This window comes from Zalophus californianus, chromosome 8 (genome assembly GCF_009762305.2).
Source record: "Zalophus californianus isolate mZalCal1 chromosome 8, mZalCal1.pri.v2, whole genome shotgun sequence".
Lineage (NCBI taxonomy): Eukaryota > Metazoa > Chordata > Mammalia > Carnivora > Otariidae > Zalophus > Zalophus californianus.
The window spans coordinates 58,824,030-58,848,746 of NC_045602.1; the positions used below are offsets into that span (position 1 = coordinate 58,824,030).

At 36.6% G+C, this 24,717-nt stretch overlaps 1 protein-coding gene across 7 annotated transcripts in view; it reads left to right on the forward strand.

The window, feature by feature from the left end:
- LOC113937823 (WD repeat containing planar cell polarity effector) overlaps positions 1–24,717 on the forward strand; it is a 435,562-nt gene that overhangs the window by 223,693 nt on the left and 187,152 nt on the right. For 6 of the 7 annotated variants that reach the window (XM_027622691.1, XM_027622688.1, XM_027622689.1 and 3 more), the window contains 3 exons: positions 388–439; positions 3,748–3,794; positions 14,893–14,956. In XM_027622691.1, coding sequence (XP_027478492.1) covers positions 388–439; positions 3,748–3,794; positions 14,893–14,956 — 163 coding nt within the window. The remainder of the gene's footprint in view (positions 1–387; positions 440–3,747; positions 3,795–14,892; positions 14,957–24,717) is intronic. The other variant, XM_027622690.1, reaches the window with a different exon arrangement.

A 24,717-nucleotide genomic window follows, 5' to 3' on the forward strand; every position in this document is an offset into this window, starting at 1 on the left:
AATAGCAGGACTGGAAATGTTAAATGAATGCAAATATAACCATGATTTTGAAAAAAAACTACTTTACTAATTTGCATTAAAAGGAGCTAGTTCATTACTAGTTTTTCATTAGTGTAACCATCATTAGATACCAACTGGGATATAGCAGGAGTCAGTAAATTCATGTCCAATTCACCTTATTTGTAAGGAATGAACACAAGCTTCCAAGGCATAGAGCTAACACTCTCCAGCTTGAAGAATGTGTTATCCCTGTATGTGTGTCCCTGGTCTTACTGGAGGCCAGGAAAAAGGTCTGGCACACAGAGGTTGTCTTTGTCCTTTTGGGCTACTGTAACAAGATACCACAGACTGGGTGGCTTATAAATAACAAAAATTTATTTTCCGCAGTTCTGGAGGTTGGGAAGTCCAAGATCAAGGATACCAACATGGTCACATTCAGGTGAGGGCCCTCTTCTGGTTTCATAGTTAGCACCTTCTCACTGTGTCCTCACAAGGTGGAAGGGGTGAGGGAGCTCTCTCAAGCCTCTTTTTTTAAGGGCATTAATCTCATTCATAAGGGTCTGCCCTCATGACCTAATCACCTTCCAAAGGCCCCACCTAATGGTCCAGATGCCATCATGTTGGGAATTAGGTTTTCAACATAGAAATTTTGGGGAGACATGTGATGTGATGGGCACTGGGTATTATACGCAACTAATGAATCATTGAACACTCTGCCAAAAACTAATGATGTACTATATGTTGGCTAACTGAATTTAAATTAAAAAAAATAAAAATAAAAGTTCAGTGGATATCTCTAAAAAAATTTAAAAATTTAAAAAAAAATTTTTTAAAAGTAATTTTGCAGGGATATAAGCATTCAGACCATAGTAGAAGTCATGTGCTCAACTGTAGGAGACACTGGTTCCAGTCTCCTCTCCTCTTTGGTTTTGAACCCAGATTAAATCAGAACAACTAGTGCATGTAAATTTTTAACAGATTTATTAATCACAAATTTTCAATCCTATACTCAACATATAGGCATACAGACAGACCTACTTTTTCAGCAGGAGAAACTGGAGGCAAATTCAGTTGAAGTTTCCATGAAATGACTCTGAGAAACATTTCTCAACACTTTTTAGATATATCTCCCTCTCCTCTCTCAACATGTTTTACAGGGCCACTGTTTAACTGGTATGTCATCAGCTCAGCTATTATGGAAAGTCTTGATGTCCTTAGGACCAGAATATGTTGTCATATATGTTCTCAGAAATCCTCACTGAACTGTTCTCTCTAGAGGAGTATTCTTTGTTAAGCAGTACTGTTCTCCTTTATCAGGCCCTTTCACTTATATTCCTATTTTTAAAATATACTTGCTGCTATTAATTTGGAGGTTCATATTTTTATTTTATTTTGATTTACTAGCATAGAATTATTCTTCAACCTAGTGGGGTTTTTTTTACATACTACAACGTAATACTGCAACATACTGTTAGCAGTGTCCATATGACAGCAATGAATGACTTCTACCATTATATTTATGGTGATAGACTCAATCTATTTCCAGCATACTCATCATAGCTGACAGAAGAAGGTCTCAAATATAATATCTTTAATAAATATGATACCACCAACAATTTGACTGATTGCTACATACCATCTCAATAATCTCAACAGCAATTATGAACAGCACCTCTACTAACTATTGAGGAGGATGTACTAGTTAGGAATGCTCCCTTAAGTCTTAATTTACAGTTCTAGTACAGTACTTACAAACTGAGGTTTTAGTCAGTTGTGGAGGTTGTACTCAATAATTTTCGAAAAGCCCAAGCACTGGAGTCAAGTTTGAATCCTAGCTGCATAATTTACTGGATTCATAAGCTCTTATTTCCATTTTACAGATGAGGAATTTACCAACCTTAAACATCATTGTCAAGATTATAAATAATAAATAAGAAGTAACTAGCATATATTAAGTACTTAATAAGTGTGATAGCTACTATCATTGTGTTTATGGCTATTTCTCCTACTAGACTGGGAGTTGCTTAAAGTCAAGAGCTAATGTCATTAATTTTTCTAACCCTTTGAGTTCTGAAACAGAAACTTGGGCATTAGAGGTATTTTGTAAGCACCCTATAAAAGTAAATGTACTCATAGGTGACAGTGTAGCTTATGATAACTTTCGAATGATATTAATTTAAAAGCTTGTATGGTTCAAAATGATAGAATTTTAGGTCCCTAACATACTATAGAAGTCAAAGAGGTAGCTGGCTCATCTCTTTACAGAGCCAAACATGGAAGCCATTTGGTCATTCCTTTTTAATGAAAGCAATGTGGCATTTCTGATCTGGAACTTAGAAACCCAAGAACCACAGACCTGTTCTCAAGAAGAAGGACCTGTAAGCCTATTGCACATAGTTCATTCTTTTCTAGTGGTAGTAGAGCAGTGCTATGGAAGAGGGTGCAGTTTTTGGATCCAGATTGCTATTCGGGTAGCATTAGGACCTTGAGCAAGTTTAAAGTTGCCTGATTTATTTAGCAAATAAAAATAAAGAATGCTCAGTTAAATGTGAATTTCAAATAATAAAGAACTGTCTAGTATAAGTAAGTCCCAAATATTGCATGGGATATAAACACTAAAGAATTATTCAGGCACCTGGGTGGCTCAATTGGTTAAGAATTTGCCTTCAGCTCAAGTCATGAACCTGGGGTCCTAGGATCAAGCCCTGCATCAGGCTCCCTGCTCAGTGGGGAGTCTACTTGTCCCTCTCCTTCTGCCTCTCCCCGCTACTCCTTTTCTCGCTTTCTCAAATAAATAAATAAAATCTTTTAAAAATTAAAAAAAATAAGTATTCATTATCTGAAATTCAAATTTAACGGGGTATTCTGTATGGCAACGTTTAACCTCCCTGTGCTTGAGTTTTCTCATTGTTAAATGGAAGATAATAATAGTACCAATCTGATAGGGTTGTTGTGAAGATTACATGAGTTAATACATAGAAAATACTTAGAATAGTAGCTAGCATAGAGAAGATCTCAATAAATGATACTTTGCTATTGTTGATGGGGTTATAATATTTATTCAAGATATTTCTGAGACCTTCTGCTGTCAGCTGTGATAACTGACTGGTAACAGACTGACCTATCACCAGAGGCCTCTATTAAACTGAACAAAATGCATTAAAATTTGTTTTTAGAGATTAAGTGATTGACAATGCAGGACTCTGATCCCTGAGAGTGAAAAACAAATGAGGTCAATCTTACGATCTCCCAGTTTTCCTATGGAGGGCACTTTCTAAACCGGAGAGCAAGAGGTTAGGGGCGGGGGGAACCCAAGCAGAACATGGCAGTTTGTCAAGTTGGTCAGAGTTCAGGGGAGATGAAGACAGGGAAGATGAGACAACTGGAATTTGTGGTTTTGTGTATGGAGAGGCAGGTGCTGTATAGAGAAGGAGCTCCAGAAATCTGCCTAAGGGTCAACTTAGGTGAACCCTAAACTGTGCATGCATAGAGTGAGACTCCACGAGGCTAGGCAAAAGACAATGACAGGACAGATCCATGTCTACCAATAATGGACCTGCCTGAGAATCCCTACTTCATATTTCATTGGCTGGGTACAGCTTGGGGGAATGTAGCCTCAGTGTAGGTGCAGTGATGAATTTCAGATTACAGTAGCTGAAACTGTTGATCTATTTTGTTTCCTGAAGTCAGAGATCTCAGAGGTGCATTCTCATGAATACCAATGTACGGATCTATTTTTCCACATAGGCTCAGAGCAGCTACTCTGTGGAAACTGATTGCAGACAAAAAGGGAAGTAAGTAAGATAAAACTATATCCACTGTCACTACATTTCATCTCATGGCTACAAATAGTATTCATCCTCTCCCTCACCACTATCCACTTCCTTTCTTTTTGCACTATTTGCCACCACCAGGCATTTCCACTTCATTGAGTATTGGCCATTGTGAGTTGTTGTTGTTGTTGTTGTTGTTTTTGTTTTTTTCCAGGCCTTTAAGAGACATTCCAGTAGCAATTTATCCCAGCCCCCTGGAGTCATTGATAGGATGTTAAATTCCATATCCTGAGAGAGTGCTCCCCACATTAATGAATTCTTATTTAACCTCACTTCCATTCCAAGTCCTCTTTTCTTACTGGCACATGCTGGCTAAATCTTTCAACTCTTTAAGTGTGTGGTCTCTTAGTTCATCATATCTAGCATGTTCCCAGCTGGATTGTGCTGAGATTTAACCCCAGTTATTAGCCTGGCAGCCAGGAGAGGGGTACAGGCATTTCCTGAGGGGAGGGAATATTTGTTGGACTGTGGGGAGAAATCTCTACAGAATCTTCTACCCCTGGTTCGGATTCAGGGGGTCTGCACTGTCAATACCATTAAAGGCATGTATTCAGATGTACCCATCCCAGATATCAGGATCACAGGTGTTTTTTTAACAGGGCATTGACTAGCAAAGTGGACTTGCCTGCCTTGGTGGTACATCCATATGTCTCTAGAACTCTATGACTCTAACAGGTCTCTCACCTGTCAACTGTGTCTGCTTTTCAAATGCAGAAGATAAGGACCTCTGTAAGCTACCAAAGTGGCTCTCTGGCTAGTAACTGAAAATAACACTCAGAAAAAGGAAAGAAATGAAATGAAAAGAGCACTCAGTCTCTCATTATGCTTCCTTAGGGCATAAATATAACTTAGTAGTAATCAGCCTATTCCACTGTCTGCTTAGTAAGTATTGCCCATCCACAGCCTCCACCACCCACCAAAGCACACCACAGAACAGTTCTAAAGAAAGTTCTAAGGCTATCAGAAGTTGTCAAGCCAATGTTGCTCATCTGAAGAATCCCACATCACCCAATAATGGAACTGCCTTAGTATCTCAACTGCCCGCAGTCACTGCCCAGGAGCAGCTTGTGGAAAGTGTAGCCTTAACAGGAAAACACAATGATACATTTCAAAATGCAGCAGCTGGGGCTGTCAGTCAGTTATACTCCCTGCAGTAGGAGATCTGAGAGAGATATTCTCATGAATGCCACATTGAGGTCTATAAATAGAAGTGGGAGAGATGACATGAAAACAGTAGAGTAGGGAGCTCCAAGAATCAGTCCTTCCACTGAAGCAATCATTAAGCAAACAAAACTGACAGAATTAACTTTAACTTTTGAAAATCTAATATAAAAACTTACAACAATCAGGAGAGTGCTTAATAAAGACAGAGGATGTTAAATATTGGTAAGAAAGCATTACTGCATTTTTGTTTACCTGTCTACCATCCCTGGTGTCAGAGGGCCGTGATGGACCTTGTTCTAAAAAACTGTGGTTATGCATTTTGCATTTTGACCAGTCTTGTGCTTTCCAGAGGGACCAGTGCAGAGGCTTGGTTTTGTTTTGCCTCCATCAGGCTGGAACAGCATCTCGGGCAAAGCATTCACATATGTCAAAAGAATTTAAAGACATATAATATGCATAGCTGTCTCAGGCAAGAGATGGAGAATGGGGAAAGCAGCAGTTGGACCAATAGATCTGAGAAAGAGAAAACTGAGGAGAAAGTTTTGGGGGAATAAGGTCCTTGAAGGGCTAACACATATATCAGGGAATCATAGGTGCAACACACATGCCTAAAACTGGATGCATGCTGGGAAAGACCTGAGAACTCCAGTCATAAACCTCTGGAAGACTTTTAGCTCTGCATAAGCAAGCAGGGAAGGCTAAGACAGAATTGTATGTAGGTAACTTGGCTAAGCAATGAGGGAGTGTCCTAACTCCAAGCCAATCTATATAGACTGGGAGAGTTGTTGGTTTGTTGCTTCAGGATTTAAAAAAAGATATATTAGGTCACTTGTCAGGAGTTTTTAAAATATCTGGGTGATTGCTGAGATAATGAAACAGATGCTGGAGATCACACATGACAAAAAATATAGGACTTGCAAAAACAGTTTGGGAATGTCAGTAAACAACTGGATGAGTGCTCTCAACAGCACAACAAAACATGGAGAGGGGAAGAATCTGATTTCCAGAGTTATCACGTTATGATATTCAAAATGTCTAATTTCAAAAATATATATATTGAAAGGCATACAAAGAGGCAGGCAACTATGGCCCATTCACAGGAAAAAAAATAAAGTCAGCAGCATCCCAGGGGAAGCCCAGGCATTGGGCTTATTAGTCAAAGACTTTATATCAACTATGAGCTTAAATGAGTTCAAAGAGCTAAAGGAAACCATAGACAATGAACCAGAAGTATGATGTCTTACCAGACAGAGAATACAATAAAGAGACCAAAATTAAAAAGGAATCAAATAGAAAAATTTGAGCTGTAAAATATAATAGCTGAAATGAAAAATTCACTAGATTGGCTCAACAGATTTGAGCAGGCAGAAGAATCTGTTAATTATCAAGTTAGAGGAGCAGATAGAAAAAAATAACGAAGAAAATGAATAGAACCTGAGCAACTTGTGGGATGCCATCAAATATATGCATTATGGGAGTCATAGAAGAAAATTTTGACTAGCAGCATGAATCTATATATCCAAGAAACACAATGAAATTCGAATAGAATCAATTCAACGAGATCCACATCAAAACATAATCAAAATTTAAAAACCAAAAAGAGAATCTTGAAAGTGGAAAGCAGAAAGCAACTTATCTTGTAGACAGGTTCCTCAGTAAGATTGACAGCTTATTTCTCATTAGAAACCATGGAGGTCAGAAAGTGATGGGATGACATTTAAAATGTACAAAGAAAACCATAAACCAAGAATTCTACACTTGATCTTAGAAGAAAAGCTCTCAACTCATGATGTTAGCTGTGGGTTTTTCATATATATTTCTCTAACATCAGGAACAAGATAAGGATGTCAGCTCTCACCACTTTTTTCAACATAGTACTTGAAGTCCTAGCTGCAGCAGTCAGACAAGAAAATGAAATAAAAGGCATCCAAATGGGTAAGGAAGAAGTAAAACTTCCACTATTTGCAGACAACATGATACCAAATATAGAAAGGCCTAAAGACCACCAAATAACTACTAGAACTGATAAATGAATTCAGTAAAGTTACAGGATTCAAAATTAATATACAAAAATCTGTTGCATTTCTGTACACTAATTATGAAGTAGCAGAAAGAGAAATTAAGAAAACAATCCCATTTACATTTGCACCAAAGAGAATAAAATAACCTAGAAATAAACTTAATCAAGGAGGTGAAAGACCTGTACTCTGAAAACTATAAAACACTGATGAAAGAAATTAAAGATGACACAAACAAATAGATGTCTTATGCTCATGGGGTAGAAGAACCAGTATTGTTAAAATGTTCATACTACCCAAGGCAATCTACATATTTGATGCAATCTTTATCAAAATTCCAATGGCACTGTTCATAGAACTAGAAGAAATAATCCTTACATCTGTATGGAAGCACAAAAGAACCTGAGTAGCCAAAGCAATTTTGAGAAAGAAGAACAAAGCTGGAGGTATCACAGTCCCAGATTTTAGGTATACTACAAAGCTGTAGTAATCAAAAGAGTATGGTACTGTCACAAAAATAGGCACATAGGTCCATGGAGCAGAATAGACAGCCCAGAAATAAACCTACACTTCAGCGGTCAATTAATCTACAACAAAGGAGACAAGAATATACAATGGGGAAAAGACAGTCTCTTCAACAAATGGTGCTGGGAAAACTGGACAGTTACATGCAGCAGAATGAAACTGGACCACTTTCTTAGACCATACACAAAAATAAACTCAAAGTGGATTGAAGACCTAAATGTGAGAACTGAACTCATAAAATTCCTAGAAGGAATATAGATAGTAAAATTCGTCAACATAGGCTGTAGAACCAATATTGTACATATGTTTCCCCAGGCAAAGGAAACAAAAGAAAAGTTAAACTATTGGGACTACACCAAAATAAAAAGCTTTTGCACAGTGAAGGAAAACATCAATCGAACAAAAGGGCAGCCTGGTGAATGAGAGAAAATATTTCCAAATGATATATCTAAGAGGTTAATATCCAAAATATATAAAGAACTTCTACAACTCAACACCAAAAAACCCCCAAATAATCTGATTAAAATGGGCAGAGAACTTGAATAGATATTTTCCCAAAGAGGGCATACAGATGGCTAACAGACACATGAGAAGATACTCAGCATCACTAATCATCAGGGAATTGCAAATCAAGATTACAATGAGGTTATCACCTTATACCTGTCAGAATGGCTAGACTCAAAAAGACAAATAACAAATGTTAGTGAGAACATGGAGAAAAAAGAACCCTGTGTGCTATGTGGCAATGCAAACTGGTACCACTACTATGGAAAACAGTATGGAGGTTCCTCAAAAAATTAAAAATATAATTACCATATGATCCAGGTAATTCCACTACTGGGTATTTACCCAAAGAAAATGAGAACACTAACTCAAAAAGATATATGCTCCCCTATGTTTATTGCAGTATTATTTATAATAGTCAAGATATGGAAGCAACCCAAGTGCGTGATGATTGATGAATGGATAAAGAATATGTGATATGTATACTATATATATCATGGAATATTACTTAGCCATAAAAAAGAATGTGATCTTGCCATTTGTTATGATGTAGATGTACCTAGAGGGTATAATACTAAGTGAAATAAGTCAGTCAGAGAAAGACAAATGCTATATGATTTCACTCATATAGGAATTTAAGAAATAAGACATGAACAAAGAAAAAAGACAAAAAATACAGAGAACACACTGGTAGTTGTCAGAGGGCAGGTGGTTGGGGGATGTGTGAAAGAGATAAAGAGGATTAAGAGTACACTTGTTGTGGGCACCTGGGTGGCTCAGTTGTTAAGCATCTGCCTTCGGCTCAGGTCATGATCCCAGGGTCCTGGGATCGAGCCCCACATCTGGCTCCCTGCTCGTTGGGAAGCCTGCTTCTCCCTCTCCCACTCCCCCTGCTTGTGTTCCCTCTCTTGCTGTGTCTCTCTCTGTCAAATAAACAAAATCTTTATTAAAGAAAAGTACACTTGTGATGAGCACTGAGTAATATATGGAATTGTGGAATCATTTTATTATAAACCTGAAACTAACAGAACACCTTATGTTAATAATACTTCAATATACATATTGAAAAGAATTTATACATATATATATAAAGAATAAAGATATACATATATACATATATATGAATAAGGATCATATAAAAAACATAGAAGAATAAAGAATTCTACGCCTGGCAAAGTCTTATACACTGAACACAGAAAAACATTGCTAAAAGAAATTAAAGAAGACTTAAATGTGGACATCCTGTGTAAATGGATTAGAAAACTTAACTCTTGTTAAGACGGCAACACTACCCAAAGCAGTCTACAGATTCAATGCAACCCCTACCAAAATTCCTATGGCTTTTTTTTTTCCACAAATAGAAAAAGCCAGTTTACAAATTTATATGAAATTGCAAAGGGCCCCAAACAGCCCAAACAGTCTTGAAATAGAAGAAAGAGAACACATGCTTCCCAATTTCAAAACTTACTACAACTGTTTTTTTGTTTGTTTGTTTTTTACTAAATCGATAAGGTAATTCAATGTAGAGTAGATGGTCTTTTCCAAAAATGATGCCACATAAACTGGACACCCAAATGGGGAAAAAAAAAATGAGTCTTGTCCTCTACCTCATGCCAACACAAATATACCTGAAATGGATCACAGCCCTCAGTGTAAAAGGTAAAATTATGCAACTTCTAGAGTGAGAGTAACATCATCAACATGGCAGAATAAGAGTTCTCTACCATCTTACTCCCAAGCAACACCAATTTAGACAATCATCCATGAATAAGAGTGCGTTTGTGGAAGTCTGGGAGTCCAGTGGAGAAGCTCCAGCACACCACTGGAGCAAAAAGGAAAAAAAACAATCTGAGGTTGGATGCATTCAGTGGGGTAAGGGGAGCGGTTTCACTTTACCTGTGTCATCCCTTCCCCAAGGTGGCACAACTCAGTGCCAAGATCCCACAATTCTCAGCACATGATTTCTCCCATGGCTAAAAGTGAGAGCATGTGAATAACTGCCTGACTTCCCAAGCTATGTAGGATGCTGCCAGAGACTCACTTCTTTCTCACCTCATCTAGAATACTGAGGTGTGTTGCATAACTAGGTGGTGGGGAGCAGCTGGAACAACAGCAATCATGGCTCTCAGAGGGCATCATGGGGACACAGATCCTACTAACTGATTGACAGACTGTTATCAGGAAGCCTGCCCACAAACTCATGAGGAGACCTTGCTTATGGATCCCCAAAACTGGCATCAGGTGTCCCCAATGCTCCATGTGTGCCGCCACACCCAGTGGCCGGTTCTCTGTGCACACCTCCAGGATGACAACAGGCGCCTTTGCAAATGGCTACTAATCACACACAGAAAGCTGGCCTGACTCTGCAGGTTTAAGAGAAAGCACACAAACTTGAGCATTAAAGACTACCCTAAGGCAAGCAAACAGGAGGCTCTCAGCATCTGGCCTAGGGTTACAGAATAGAGAGAGGGCATACAACCTTAAGAATTCCTCCTCAAGAGGGAACAGAAGTGTGGAGCAGGTGTATCCATAGAAAAGGACTGAGAAAGACTCAAAATCCCCACAGGGCTAATAAAAGCTATTTCATTCCTTAAACTAGTTGGTAAGACTGGATGAAGTGACTACTTCTTTAAAGGAGAAAATTGCAACACAGGCTTCATGAAGCTTGAAAAATCAAGGAATGTGATAACACCAGAGAAACACAATAATTTTCTAGTAAATATCCCCAAAGAAATGGAGGTCTGTGATTTACCCAATAAAGAATTAAAAATAGTTTTTTAAAGGAAGCTCAATGAGCTACAAGAAAACAAAGACAATAAGATAAGGAAAACAATGCACAAACAAAATGAGAATTTTACAAAGATAGAAATCATAAAAAAAACAACAAAAAAAGATTCTGGAGGTAAAGAATACAATGGATGAAATGAAAAATGTAGTAGAGAGCATCAATATCAGACAGGATTGAGCCAAAGAAAGAATCTCTGAGGTAGAAGACAAGTCTTTTGAAATTACTCAGTTGAAGGAGAACAAAGAAAAAAGAATGAAAAGGAGTGAAGAAAGTGCAAAAGAAACAAAAGCAAAAAAGAAATATTGGGATTTCATCAAGATAAGAAGCTTCTCTACAGCAAAGGAAATAGTTAACAAAACTAAAAGGCAACCTTTGAAATGAGAGAAGATATCTGCAAATGTCTTATCAGATAAAGGGCCAGAATCCAAAATCTATAAAGAACTCAACACCCAAAAAACAAAAAAAATTGATCAAGGAATGGGCAGAAAACATGAACAGACATTTCTCCAAAGAAGACATACAAATGGCCAACAGACACATGAAAAAATGCTCAATATCACTCGACATCAAGGAAGTACAAATCAAAACCACAATGAGATGCCACCTCAATGAGATACCTGTCAGAACGACTAAAATTAACAACTCAGGAAACAACCAGTGTTGGCAAGGATGCAGAGAAAGGGGAACCCTCTTACACTGCTGGTGGGAATGCAAGCTGGTACAGCCACTCTGGAAAACAGTGTGGGGGTTCCTCAAAAAGTTAAAAATAGAACTACCCTACCACCCAGCAATTGCACTACTAGTTATTTATTCAAAGGATATAAACATAGTGATTCGAAGGGACACATGCACCCCAATGTTTCTAGGAACAATGTCCACAATAGCCAAACTATGGAAAGAGCCCAGATGTCCATCGACAGATGAATGGCTAAAGAAGAGGTGGTATAGATATCTATCTATCTATACACCTATCTGGTATCTACACACACACACACACACACACACACACACACACACACACACACACACAATGGAATATTACTCAGCTATCAAAAAGAATGAAACCTTCCCATTTGCAATGATGTGAATGGACCTAGAGGGTATTATGCTAGGTGAAATAAGTCAGTGAGAGAAAGACAAATACCATATGATTTCACTCATATGCGGAATTGAAGAAACAAAACAGATGAACATAGGGGAGGGGAAGGAAAAAATAAAATAAGAGGAAAACAGAGAGGGAGGTAAACCATAGAAGACTCTTACCTATAGGGAACAAACAGGTGTGGCTGTAGGGGAGGTCTGTGGGAGAATAGAGTAACTGGATGATGGGCATTAAGGAGGGCACTTGAAGTAATGAGCACTGGGTGTTGTGTGTAACTGATGAATCACTGAATTCTACCTCTGAAACTAATAATACAGTATATGTTAATTAAACTGAATTTAAATAAAAATTTAAAAAGAGTACAGAAAGCATATATGAATTATAAGATTCCATAAGAAAAAACAGTCTGTGAAATTATTTTCCATCATAGTAGCTTGTTTTCTTGTGCATTTGGTGATTTTTTTTTTTTTTAAGATTTACTTATTTCATAGAGAGCATACAAGCAGGGGGAGGGGCAGAGGGAGAGAGAGAGAGAATCCCAACTCAGGGCTCCATCTCATGACCTGAGATCATGACCTAAGCCGAATTCAAGAGTCAGATGCCTAATCAACTGAACCATCCAGGCACCCCTACATTTGGTGATTTTTGATGGTGAACTCATTTGTTTTATTTTAATTGATGGTAATCCTGGGCCTTTCTATCAAAAAACGCTTTAATCCAGTGGTACCTGGCTTTCTCAGTTGGTGGAGCATGGGAATGTAGGCCTTGGGGTCATAGAGCCTACTTAAAAAAAGTGCTTTAATCCAGAGATGAATTTTTTTTTATTCTTTATGCCAAAGTTAGACTATATCCTGGGAATATTTTAACCCTTGGCTTAATCAGAAGTCTTGGGCTTAGCACCTTTACCTTGAGACTTGTTCAGGGCTCAGTCTCTTGAATGTGATGGCCCTTAGATAGTTCTGCCTCTCCCTGCTCTCCAGTATTTGCTCTCTGTTCAGGGATCTTTACTCTAGTTTTAATGAAGGGATTTCATTTTGTTGCTATTTTTTGATTAAGACTATGGAACACTTGGAGAGATTTTCTTATTTTTTTAGAATTCTGTGATATACTTTAATGTATGTTTTATAGGCAGTCTAGTTGGGAGCTCCCTTTGGTATTTCTGGTTGTCCATGCTGCCAGATGCCAATGCTTGTTCTTTCATTTTATCATAGTGTCATTCATTACCTCTCACCTAGAAAGAAGAATACATCCTATCTTGCCCCTCTGAATTTCACTCTCTCCAATTTTAATTTATCCTATATATGATGGCCAACTTGATGTATCAATGAACATATTAGACATTTTAAATTCAAAGTACATGGAAATAAGAGTTTCAAACTCAGGAAAGATAGGGATCCTAGAGATTCGTGAGTCACTGATATAATTATCAATGCCATGAGAGTACGTAAGGTTAGTCGGAAGATTAGAGTAGTGAGTGTAAATAAAAGAGTACAAAAGCACACCAACTTCGTGGAGTAGGCAGAGAAAAACAAACTAGGAAAAGAGACTAAGAAGATGAAATGCCAGAAATTGGAAAACAAAAGAATGGCCTCTCCAAATGCAAGGAAAGAGGAGGTTTCAAAGAGGGGAAATTTATAGGGTCAGATGTGGCCAGAAGGGACACAAGAGGAGAACTTATCATTTGTTTGATCATTAGAAGATGGACGATTACTATTGCCAGAAAAGTTTCAGTGTAGTGGCAAAATAGCGGTGACTGTATGAACAAGTACTGTAACTTGCTATAATCCTCTGTCCTCTTTTTCATTACATCCTACCTCCACTGAAAGTATAATGAATCAGTAAGCTTCCTGGAACAAAAATAAACACAATTGCCTTCTGATCGTCCACAGGCGAAAGAAATTCAGGCAAATACTGGAGAGGCTAGTAAGAAGGGCAAAGGAGGAAATTGGGGAGAACAGTCATTAATTTTTTGCTTGTACTTTACTTATTATAGCTATTTTATTAATGAAATTTATGTAATCTATTAGTAATAACTAATATTCCATATTTCTGATATGTTTTAGTTGAAATCTTTATATTTTATACTATCGTATTTCACAATATGAAATAGAGAACAGAGAACAACTTGGTTACTTAACTGCTTGCTTCTGGAGTCAGAAAAACTCACAATTATATCTGTGTAAATCTCCACATTCAGACCAAAAAAAAAAAAAAAAAAAGACCTTTCCTTCTAAACCTCTGTGCAAAAAGTATATGATCATGACATGCTTCGCTCTCAAGATCTTAAACTTTCTGTAAAGGTAATTATATAAACTGTAGTTATCATGTATCTTAGCATAAAGTTAAACTTTCACCATAAAGAATTATCAAAGTTATACTTCAGGGAAAGATAGTACGATTGTGAAAAAAGAGCAGACAAGTAATACTTCACATATTTAGAAAATACTTTAAAATATTTAGAAACATTTTATTATTGTTATTTGAGAACAGCCTAGGATGTATTTTTTCTAAAACTCACAAATACGACTTTTGTAATAATACATTTGACTTCTCACCTTTTACCTAAGAAACAGAAAAATGTAGTTATTTGATTTGTTAATTACTTTTATCCTGCTATATTCTCAATGTCCTCATACTTTTCTCTTATAAAGCACAATAAAGTTAAAAATTATGAGAGATAAGCCAGCTTTTCCCCATATTCAGCAGCACCTACTCTGGGTTCTGCTTATCCTTGAAAGTTGCACTGAAGGCCTCTATGGACGCTTTGCCTCAGCTCCCCCTAAATGCAGTAACGTTTCACATACAGAAAATCCCAACAGGCAAATTCCCTACTGCTTGAAAATATTTTTCCCATCAGAAGAATAAAAAAACAATAACATAAATACATTAAACTAGCAGCTCTCTCCTTTTATGGTTTTGTTCACAACTAACATAGAACATTTGTTTTCTTCCTTATAGGTACCAGAGATTTGAAAAGGCATTTCTGTTAGCTGTTGACATTGGTGCTCGTGACCTGTTTATGGTGAGTCATTCCCAGAGATGATTTTGTGCCTTCAGTTCTAAGGCTGAGTAAGTTGTCAGCTTTTGTGACCATTAAAAAGGATTAGTGTCATTTGTGCCTTAGACACATGGTGGGAAAGCATTATTCCATCTTGGCTTGCAGCTCTCCCTTCATGAAACTGGTCAATAGCCATCTAGTCTCCTTTGACTTGTTGACATTTTCCTTGCCAGGCCCCAAAGGATATTTTATGGTTTCTAATAATTTATAATTCTTGAACTTTTCTCTTCATGTACTTTGATGTGAGGGGATGACACCTTTCTATCTAATAAGCTTAAATGTCCTTTTAATCCATCCTCTGAAGTACAGCTACAGAAGTTAGGAAAATCTGTACCATAGATTTTGAACGTACTCAGTTGGTCCCTTACATTTTAGTGTGAAGTAACAAATTATGAATGTTCTCACTTGTAGTTTTAAAGTAACCACAGTGCAAAGTAGATCCAAGGGGTTATAAATTCACATACATTTTAATCCTCCCATTTACTAGCTAACAGCAGTAAAATTGGCCAGTTTCTTACAGATCCTTGTGCTCTGTATCATTTTCTTATAAGATCTTTTACCACAATGTCACAGTGAGATCAGATGAAGGTGGTGTTCCTTTTCTGGTTTCCTAGCATATTCTGCTCCACAGAAATTTCATTGTCGGCAAAGAAACAATAAAGCAAAAACTTCTTGAAAGCAAAAAAATTCTAGAAGGCTCTTTTACCTGAATCTCCTGCACAACGAAGACATTTTTGTAGTTTAAATTAAGCTTTGATGGCTTAGATGTTAAAATGGGTTCATGGCTTTAGGTCACTTGTCTTTGGAATGAGTTTGTTGTTTAAATTCTAGCTTTGCACCATTCATTTAAATTGTGCTTTCATTGATCATGAAAAAAATCTTTCTAATTACTTCAAAACTATGAACCTTCTGTTATTTATCATCTGTATTTTGTATTTTGTTCTGTCAAATTGAACAGGCATCTTCATATATTGAGAGAAGGTTTTACTATTTAATATTTACAATATCTGAGCATGTTGACATCAGAGTTCAGAAATTATAACACTTTTTAGATTTTTTGATCCCACTGACTTTATCTCCACCTTTTCACCTCTGCCTCTGTTCCCTCCAGTAAAGGTAGATTTTCTTCCTATTTCTTTACTTGTAAGGTTGTTTTGGGCCTAGGGACAATGTACTGAAAGACTTATGTAAACTGGTAAGTAGTATACAGATATCATGTGTTACTGCTGTTAAGACAGAGCAACTATTGTTATTACATGGCTATGTAAGAAATAATGAAGACCTGAAACAGGGCCTGAATTATACGACTGTAAAAGAGAGGATATTTTTTAAGCAAAATCAAGATGATTCAGCAAGACCTTAGATGAAAATAAAATATTTTGATTGTAAGAATAAATAATACTATAATAGAAAGTAAACATTACCATAAAAGTATAGAGAAAAGTAAAATCCACTTGAAATCTTGCAGTCTAGAAAGGAACATCCTTTAAAATACCTCTCTGTGAATATGTGTGTATGTGTGTGTGTGTGTGTGTGTGTTGTACTTTTTGTTTATAACTTGAGTTTTTTCATTCAACAATATAACATAGTTTTCCATATCAGTAAACATAAGTCTATATAATTTCTTCAGTGTTTACGTTGTATTCCATTTTATGGGTGGTACTGGGATAAAAACAGGCATATGGATCAATGGAACAGAATAAGGGCCCAGAAATGAATCCATATGTATAGGGTCAACTAGTCTTTGACCAAGAACATACAATGGAGAGAGGATAGTCTTTCCAATAAGTAGTGGTAGGAAAATTGGATATTCACCTGCAAAAGAATGAACCTAGACCTTACATCACTCACAAAAACTAACTAAAAATGACTTGAAGACTTAAATGTAAGACTGGAAACCATAAAACTTTTGGAAGAAAACATCAAGAAAAAGCTCCTTGACATTGGTCTGGCGATGTTTTGTGTGTGTGTGTGTGTGTGTGTGTGTGTGTGTGTGTGTGTGTGTGTGTGTATTAGTTTTTGTTTTTATAAGACAACAAAAGCATAAGCCCCAAAACCTAAAATATAAGTGGGACTTGGGGTGATCTTACTCTTGATCTCAGCTCAGATCTTGATCTCATGGTCATGGATTCAAGCCCCACATTAAAAAAAAAAAAAAAAAGACAAAGAAAAATAGGACTATGTCAAGTGAAAGAGCTTCTGCACAACAAATGAAATAGTCAGAATAATGAAAAGGCAGTCTACAAATGGGAGAAAATATTTGAAAATCATATATCTGATAAGGCGTTAATATCCAAAATATATGAGGAACAAATACAAATCAATAACAAAAAAATCAAATAATTCAATTAAAAAATGAGCAAAGGACCTGAAAAGACATTTTTTTCAAAAAGGACATGCAGATGGCCAACAGGTACGTGAAAAGGTACTCAACATCACTAATCACCTGGGAAATGCAAATCAAAACCACAATCTGATAACACCTGATACCTGTTAGGATGTCTTTTATATCAAAAAAGAGATTATAAAGGTTGACAAAGATGTGGAAAAAAGGGAACCCTTGTTCACTGTTGGTGGGAGTATATATTGGTGCAGCCACTATGGAAAATAATATGGAGATTCCTCGAAAAATTAAAAATAAAACTATATGATCTAACATTTCCACCTCTGGGTAAATATCCAAAGGAAAAAAAAAATCAGTATCTTGAAGAAGTATCTACCCATGTCTACTGCAGCATTATTCACAATAGCTAAGTTGTGAAAACAACCTAAGTGTCCATTGACAGATGAAGGAAATCTTGCCATTTGCTATATCATTGACGAACCTGGAGGGCACTATAGTTTCCTACAGTTAGGAAAATAAGCCAGATAGAGAAAGACAAATATTGGATGGCATCAGTTATATATGGAATCTTAAAAAATAAGTAAAAGCTAATTTCACAGAAATAGAGTAAAATGGTAGTAGTTGCCAGGGGCTAGTTAGTGCTCTTTGTGCCCTGTTTTAAAAATCTTTTACTACCCCAAGGTCTTGAAAATTCTTTTTTTTTTTAAAAGGTTTTATTTTTAAGTAATCTCTACACCCAGCATGGGGCTCAAAGTCACACACACACACACACATACCACCCCCCCAATCAAGAGTTGCATGCTCTACAGACTAAGCCAGCCAGGTGCCCCAAAACTTCTTTTTGTCTTCCAGAATTTGTATTATTTTAATGTTAACATTTAAACCTACAATCCACCTCTGTTGATTTTTAAGAGGATATAGCTCAAAACTGATATCTATCATATGTATATCCAGTTGACTTGTGACCATTTATTGACAAAATTGTCCTTTGCTTGCTGCTTTACAGGGTCACCTTTGTCATAAATGAGGTTCCCACAGAAATGCACATCAAAATCATAATGAGATATCACCTCACACCAGTCAGAATGGCTAGTATCAAAGTGACAAGAAATAACAAGTGGTGGGGGCACCTGACTGTCTCAGTTTGTGGAGTGTGCCACTCTTGATCTTGGAGTTGTGAGTTTGAGCCCCATGTTGGGAATAGAAATTACTTAAAAGTATTAAAAAAAAAAAAGAAATAACAAGTGGTAGCAAGGATGTGGAGAATGTTGGCACGAATGTAAATTAGTGTAGCCACTATGGAAAATGGTATGGAGGTTCCTTAAAAAATTAAAAATAGAAATACCATATGATCCAATAATTCTGCTACTGGATACTTACCCAAAGAAAATGAATACGCTTGGGGAGACTGGGTGGCTCAGTCATTAAGCGTCTGCCTTTGGCTCAGGTCATGATCCCAGGGTCCTGGGATCGAGCCCAACATTGGGCTCCCTGCTCAGCGGGAAGCCTGCTTCCCCTCTCACACTCCCCTTGCTTGTGTTCCCTCTCTCACTGTCTCTCTCTCTGTCAAATAAATAAATAAAATCTTAAAAAAAAATGAATATGCTCATTTGAAAAGATATATGCACCCCTATGTTTACTGCAGCATTATTTACAATAGCCAAGATATGGAAGCAACCCAAGTGTCCATCCATAGATGAATGGGTAAAGAAAATGTGATGTATGCACACACACACACACACACACACACACACACACACACACACACAATGGAATATTAGCCATAAAAAAGAATGAAATCTTGTCATTTGTGACAACATGGATGGACCTAGAGGGTATTATGCTAAGTGAAATAAATCAGGCAGAGAAAGACAAATACAAGATGATTTCACTTATATGTGGAAGCTAAAAATAAAGACTTGAATCACAGATCTGTACTTCTGAAACAAATAATGCAACATATGTTAAGAAAAAAGAAAAAGAAGAAGATAGCAGGAGGGGAAGAATAAAGGGGAGTAAGTCAGAGGGGGAGATGAACCATGAGAGACGATGGACTCTGAAAAACAAACTGAGGGTTCTAGAGGGGAGGAGGGTAGGGGGATGGGTTAGCCTGGTGATGGGTATTAAAGAGGGCACATTCTGCATGGAGCACTGGGTGTTATGCACAAACAATGAATCATGGAACACTACATCAAAAACTAATGATGTAATATATGGTGATTAACATAATAAAAAAAACTCTAATTAGAAAAGAAAAAAAAACATAACAAAAAATTAAAAAAAAAACAAATGAACAAACACCAAAAAGAAACAGAAACAGGCTCATAAATAAAGAGAACAAAATGGTGATCATCAAAGTAGGTGTAGGGGGATAGGCAAAGTAGGTGAAGGGGATTAAGAGCTACAATCCTGCACATATAAAATAAGTTAGGGAGATGAAAAGTACAGCATAGGGAATATAGTCAATAATACTGTAATAACTTTGTGTGTTGACAAATGGTAACTACATTTATCATGGTAAGCATTGCATAATGTATAGATCGGTTGAACTGTTGTATACCTGCAAATAATGTAATACTGTATGTCAACTATAATTCAATAAACATAAACCAAGTGCCCATATATATGTGTAGGTCTACTACTAGACTCTGTCCTTGCTCCAATACCAAACTGCCTTAATTACTTTATAAATATTTATATCCAATAGTGTAAGTCTTCCAAGTTTGTTTAAATGTGTTGTTCTTACTCTAACTTGTGATAGATGCTTAAGTCGTGGATTTTTCAGCTTCTGTTTCTTAATGTATGCATTCAAGGGTATAATTTCCATTTAAGCATGGCTTTGATTGCATTCTGACAATTTTGTGTGTCTATTTTTCATTATCATTCAGCTCAAGCTATTTCTAACATTTCTGTTGGGAATTCTTCTTTGCTCTAGGTTTCTTAAAGTATATTTCCTAATTTCAAACAATAAAACATTTCCTAGGGAGACACACACACACACACACACACACACACACACACACACACACACACACACACCCCTTAACCTATTCTGTATCACATCAACCCTTTGAAATTTATTGAGATTCCTTTATGGCTCATTATATGGTCAATGGTAAGATTTCCATGTGCGTTGAAGAAAATGTGCAGTCTACAGTTCACAGTTGTTGAATGCAGTATTCCATATAAAATCAAGTTTGTTAGTCATGTTTTTCAGTTCTTCTGTATCCTCACTGAGACTGTGTTTTAAAATTTTCCACTATAATTGTGGACTTGTCTTTTTTGTTTTGGTTTAACACTGTGTAATTAGATGCATGCCAATTTTCTTGGTATATTGAGATTTCATCATTATGAAACATTCTTCTATTTTGTAATAATGCTTCTTGCCTTAAAACCTACTTCATCTAGGGGCACCTGGGTGGTGGCTCAGTCGTTAAGCATCTGCCTTCGGCTCAGGTCCTAATCCCAGAGTCCTGGGATCGAGCCCCGCATCGGGCTCCCTGCTCGGCGGGAAGCCTGCTTCTCCCTCTCTCACTCCCCCTGCTTGTGTTCCCTCTCTCACTGTGTCTCTCTGTCAAATAAATAAATAAAAATTTTAAAAAATAACCTACTTCATCTCAAAGTATACCTACACCAGTTTTATTTTGGTTTGTATTTGTTTCATATATCATGTATGCATATCTCCTTATATTTAAGTTGTATCTCTTGTAAACAATATATAATTGTATATTTATAATCAACTGTCACCTTTGTCTTTCAATTAAATTATTTAATTGAATTATAATATAAATAATACAATTGTGTTTGTCCTACCCTCTTTCTTTTCTATTTGTTCCACCTATTCTATGTCCTTTTATCTAACCACCCTTGCCCTTTATTATGTTAATTATATTATTCCATTTTTCCCTCCAATTTGCTTATTAGTTACATTTTTCCTCTAATTGGATCTTTTTGTTCTTGTTTTGGGGTCATTTGGTCTTATCTCTTTGTTCTTTTTTTATTGAATGTTGTATATAGAATTTTAAAAATGTAATGATAATTTGAGGCTGTGTATGATGCTGTTTTCCTGCAGAAAGAATTTACTTTTGCTTCTGGCAGGTAGTTAGGGTAGGGGTTAAATGATACCTTAATCTATTCTGGGATTGAGTTTATTTGAAGATGAGTTTCAGTCTAAGAACTGGCTTATTTCTACTTTATACTTACATCAAGAGTGTAGCCCCTCAGGAACCTAGTTGGAAGCCCTGCCCTTTTAGCAGACCCTGAAGTATAACTTTGTGGTCTTTGCCCATTGACTTTACCTAAAGCTCTCTGCAGTTTCTCAACTTTTCAAACACTACTTTCTGTTAAGTTTCTCACCCTCTTGGCCGCCAATTACATATTGGCAAATGCTTTGAAAAGCAAAAGCAGCACCAAATGTCAGGCTTACCTCTCTGGGCTTTGCTTCTGTCTAGAATCTTGGTCCTTCAAATATTCACTGTCTTGGTAGTTCTCCAATATCTTCAAGCAGAATTTTAAAAATTATTTTATCCAGCTGTTCTAGTTGCTATCAGCAAGAGTATTGGCTGATATATCCTTATCTGGGTAACTGGAATCAGAAGTTCTGTAGAATATTTTTAGAAGGTGAGTAAAGTGTTAAAATTGGCACTAGCTGCTTTCCAATTCTGGATAACCCCCTGCAGTGTGCTATTATGTCTGAACTATTAATCACTAAGAGCTTTAAATGTCACAAATTCTACTTTAAAGCATGACATATCATCAATTTTATGCCCAAAATGGAACAAATGAAATTTTATAAGATGTTGTATATACTAGGGTTTATTGTTCAATTATAGCAAAAGCATCAAAAAAAGAAAAACCTAAGTTTTTTAAACTTTATCTTATTTTCAAAAAAGTAAAAAAAAATTTCAGCCTTTCAAGTTGAAGAATTGTATTAATCTTATAAGGTTAATAATGCAGAGCTTTCCTTTTTGATAATAGAAGATATTTGTGTTTATGCCTGCTTAAATTTATAGTCTCTCTTTCTTGAGGGCATGCCAAGTGCTTTATGATTATCAGCAACAAAATCATTACATCTCACAAAATTAAAGCAGTTAACTTTTGATCATCTGCAAAAGCATTATACCAGATAATGCCTTATATAATGATATAACATATTGTGTTAATATAATATATAATATATATTATACTATTTTATAAATTATCTTATTTTATAAGATAAAATAAGATAATATAAGCAACTATTTAATTTTCATAATAATCCTAACCAATAGAATTATTATACCTATTTATAGTTGATAAAACTGATTATAAGGAAAACTAAGAATTATGAGTCAAACTCAGATGTTTTTGACTCTAAAGTTCATACTAATTCCATTTATACCAAACGACTTATATAAACTAAAAATTTGGAAGTTTCCCAAAGCTGTGATTTATGACTTGATGACTCCCCCTAACTAAGTTCAAAAAACTACTCTTTTCCTTTTATTATTTACTAAAATTCAGAAGTTATCTGTAAGAACATTATCTGTTTATTGCAGAATGACATCTGATCTAGCTTAAATGATTTACAGAACCCTGGTTTATTTAGAGTATTATTCATCCAGATTAAGAGCTCTTAATCTATAATAAAAGGAAGTATACAGTGAATATAGGAAGGACCACAGAAAAATAACACCAATGCCTATTTCCCTATGTCTCATTCATGGCTCCAGGGAAGAATACTTTCACATGTTTAGTGATAGTTTTCTTAGAGATAGATGTGGAATATGTCAAACATGATATTGATAGATCTTCTAGGACTGTGAGTCTGCTCTTTGAGAACCCATCTGCATCTTGGGAGACATGACGAAGAGTTGTATCTTAGAGTGTCATGTGAACTGGATAAGTACAACACTTTTTAAAGTGTCTGTCCCCAATTTCCTGTCCTTTAAAAAAAAACAGTAGTTTCTGGGGCACCTGGATGGCTCAGATGTTTAAGCATCTGCCTTCAGCTCAGGTCATGATCTCGAGGTCCTGGTATCGAGCCCCGCGTCAAGCTCCCTGCTCAGTGGGGAGCCTGCTTCTCCCTCTCCCTCTGCTACTCCCTCTGCTTGTGCTCTCTCTGTCTAATAAATAAATAAAATCTTAAAAAAAAAAACACATTAGTTTCTCATTGACCCCTGCAGTTCAAGGTTATTTCCTACCAAAACCCAAGCAAAAAGGAATATTTATATAATCAATATTGGCTCAACTGTTTTAAAATATTACTGGTAAGGGAAGGCGATTTTCCACTTCCAGCTAATGAACAAATTGGTTTTCATACTTGCCCTCCCACTGTAAACTACTATAAAACTGAACAAAATATTAGACAACTATATTTAGGCATTGGACAGTAAGTCCTGCAGGACTTTGCTTCTTAAAAAATAGGGAATACACAGATGGCTCTCTATATAATTTCCAGAACAGAGACCAGTAATGTCACTCAACTGGAGAGCCAAAGATAAGAATTCAGAATTCAGAGATGATGAGTGATCTAGAATTTGTGGGGCAACATACCAGAATGGGAAAATCTGTGTGAAGAGTGGGGATCCAGAAGTCTACAAGGTGGCTCCTTTGGGTCCTTGATGGAAGGCTAAGCCACAAGTACACAAGGCTTACCAAAGAGTCACTTCTGTGAGACTGAGAGCCAAATGGAGAGGCTGCTGGGACGCCTGGGTGGCTCAGTCAATTAAGCGTCTGTCTTCAGCTCAGGTCATGTTCCCAGGGTCCTGGGATCGAGTCCTACATCAGACTCCTTGCTCAGTGGGGAGCCTGCTTCTCCCTCTGCCCCTCCCCCTGCTGTGCTCTCTCTCTGACAAATAAATAAAATCTTAAAATAAATAAATAAATAAATGGAGAGGCTGCATAATGCTGAGAGATGCTGGAATTCTGGATCAAAGTGAAGCAACTTCACTGGGCATTTATATGAAACCACAGAAATGCCATGTTTGAACATAAAAGCCATATCCCAGGACTCTGTATAAAACTGAAAGAGATCTGCCTTTAAAAATCACAAAACTAACTGCACATGGTCAAAAGAATCCACCACTAATTTAATGCCCTGCTAGTACAAAATTCAACACCCTTTAAAAGACAATATTACCCAAACTCCTTATAATGTGATGTCCCCTATATACATCACACAGTAACACATTATTAGGTATGTGAGATGCAGGAAAATGTGATGTATAATGAAGAGGAAAAGGAGCTAATGGTAACAGATCCTGAGAGGACCCAGATATTGAAAGGAGAGGAAAAAAGCTTCGGAGCAACTATTATAAGTTCAAGTATTTTAAAGGAAAAGATGAACATAATGATTGAATATATAGGGATTCTTAGCAGAGATAAGAAAACTTAAAAGGGG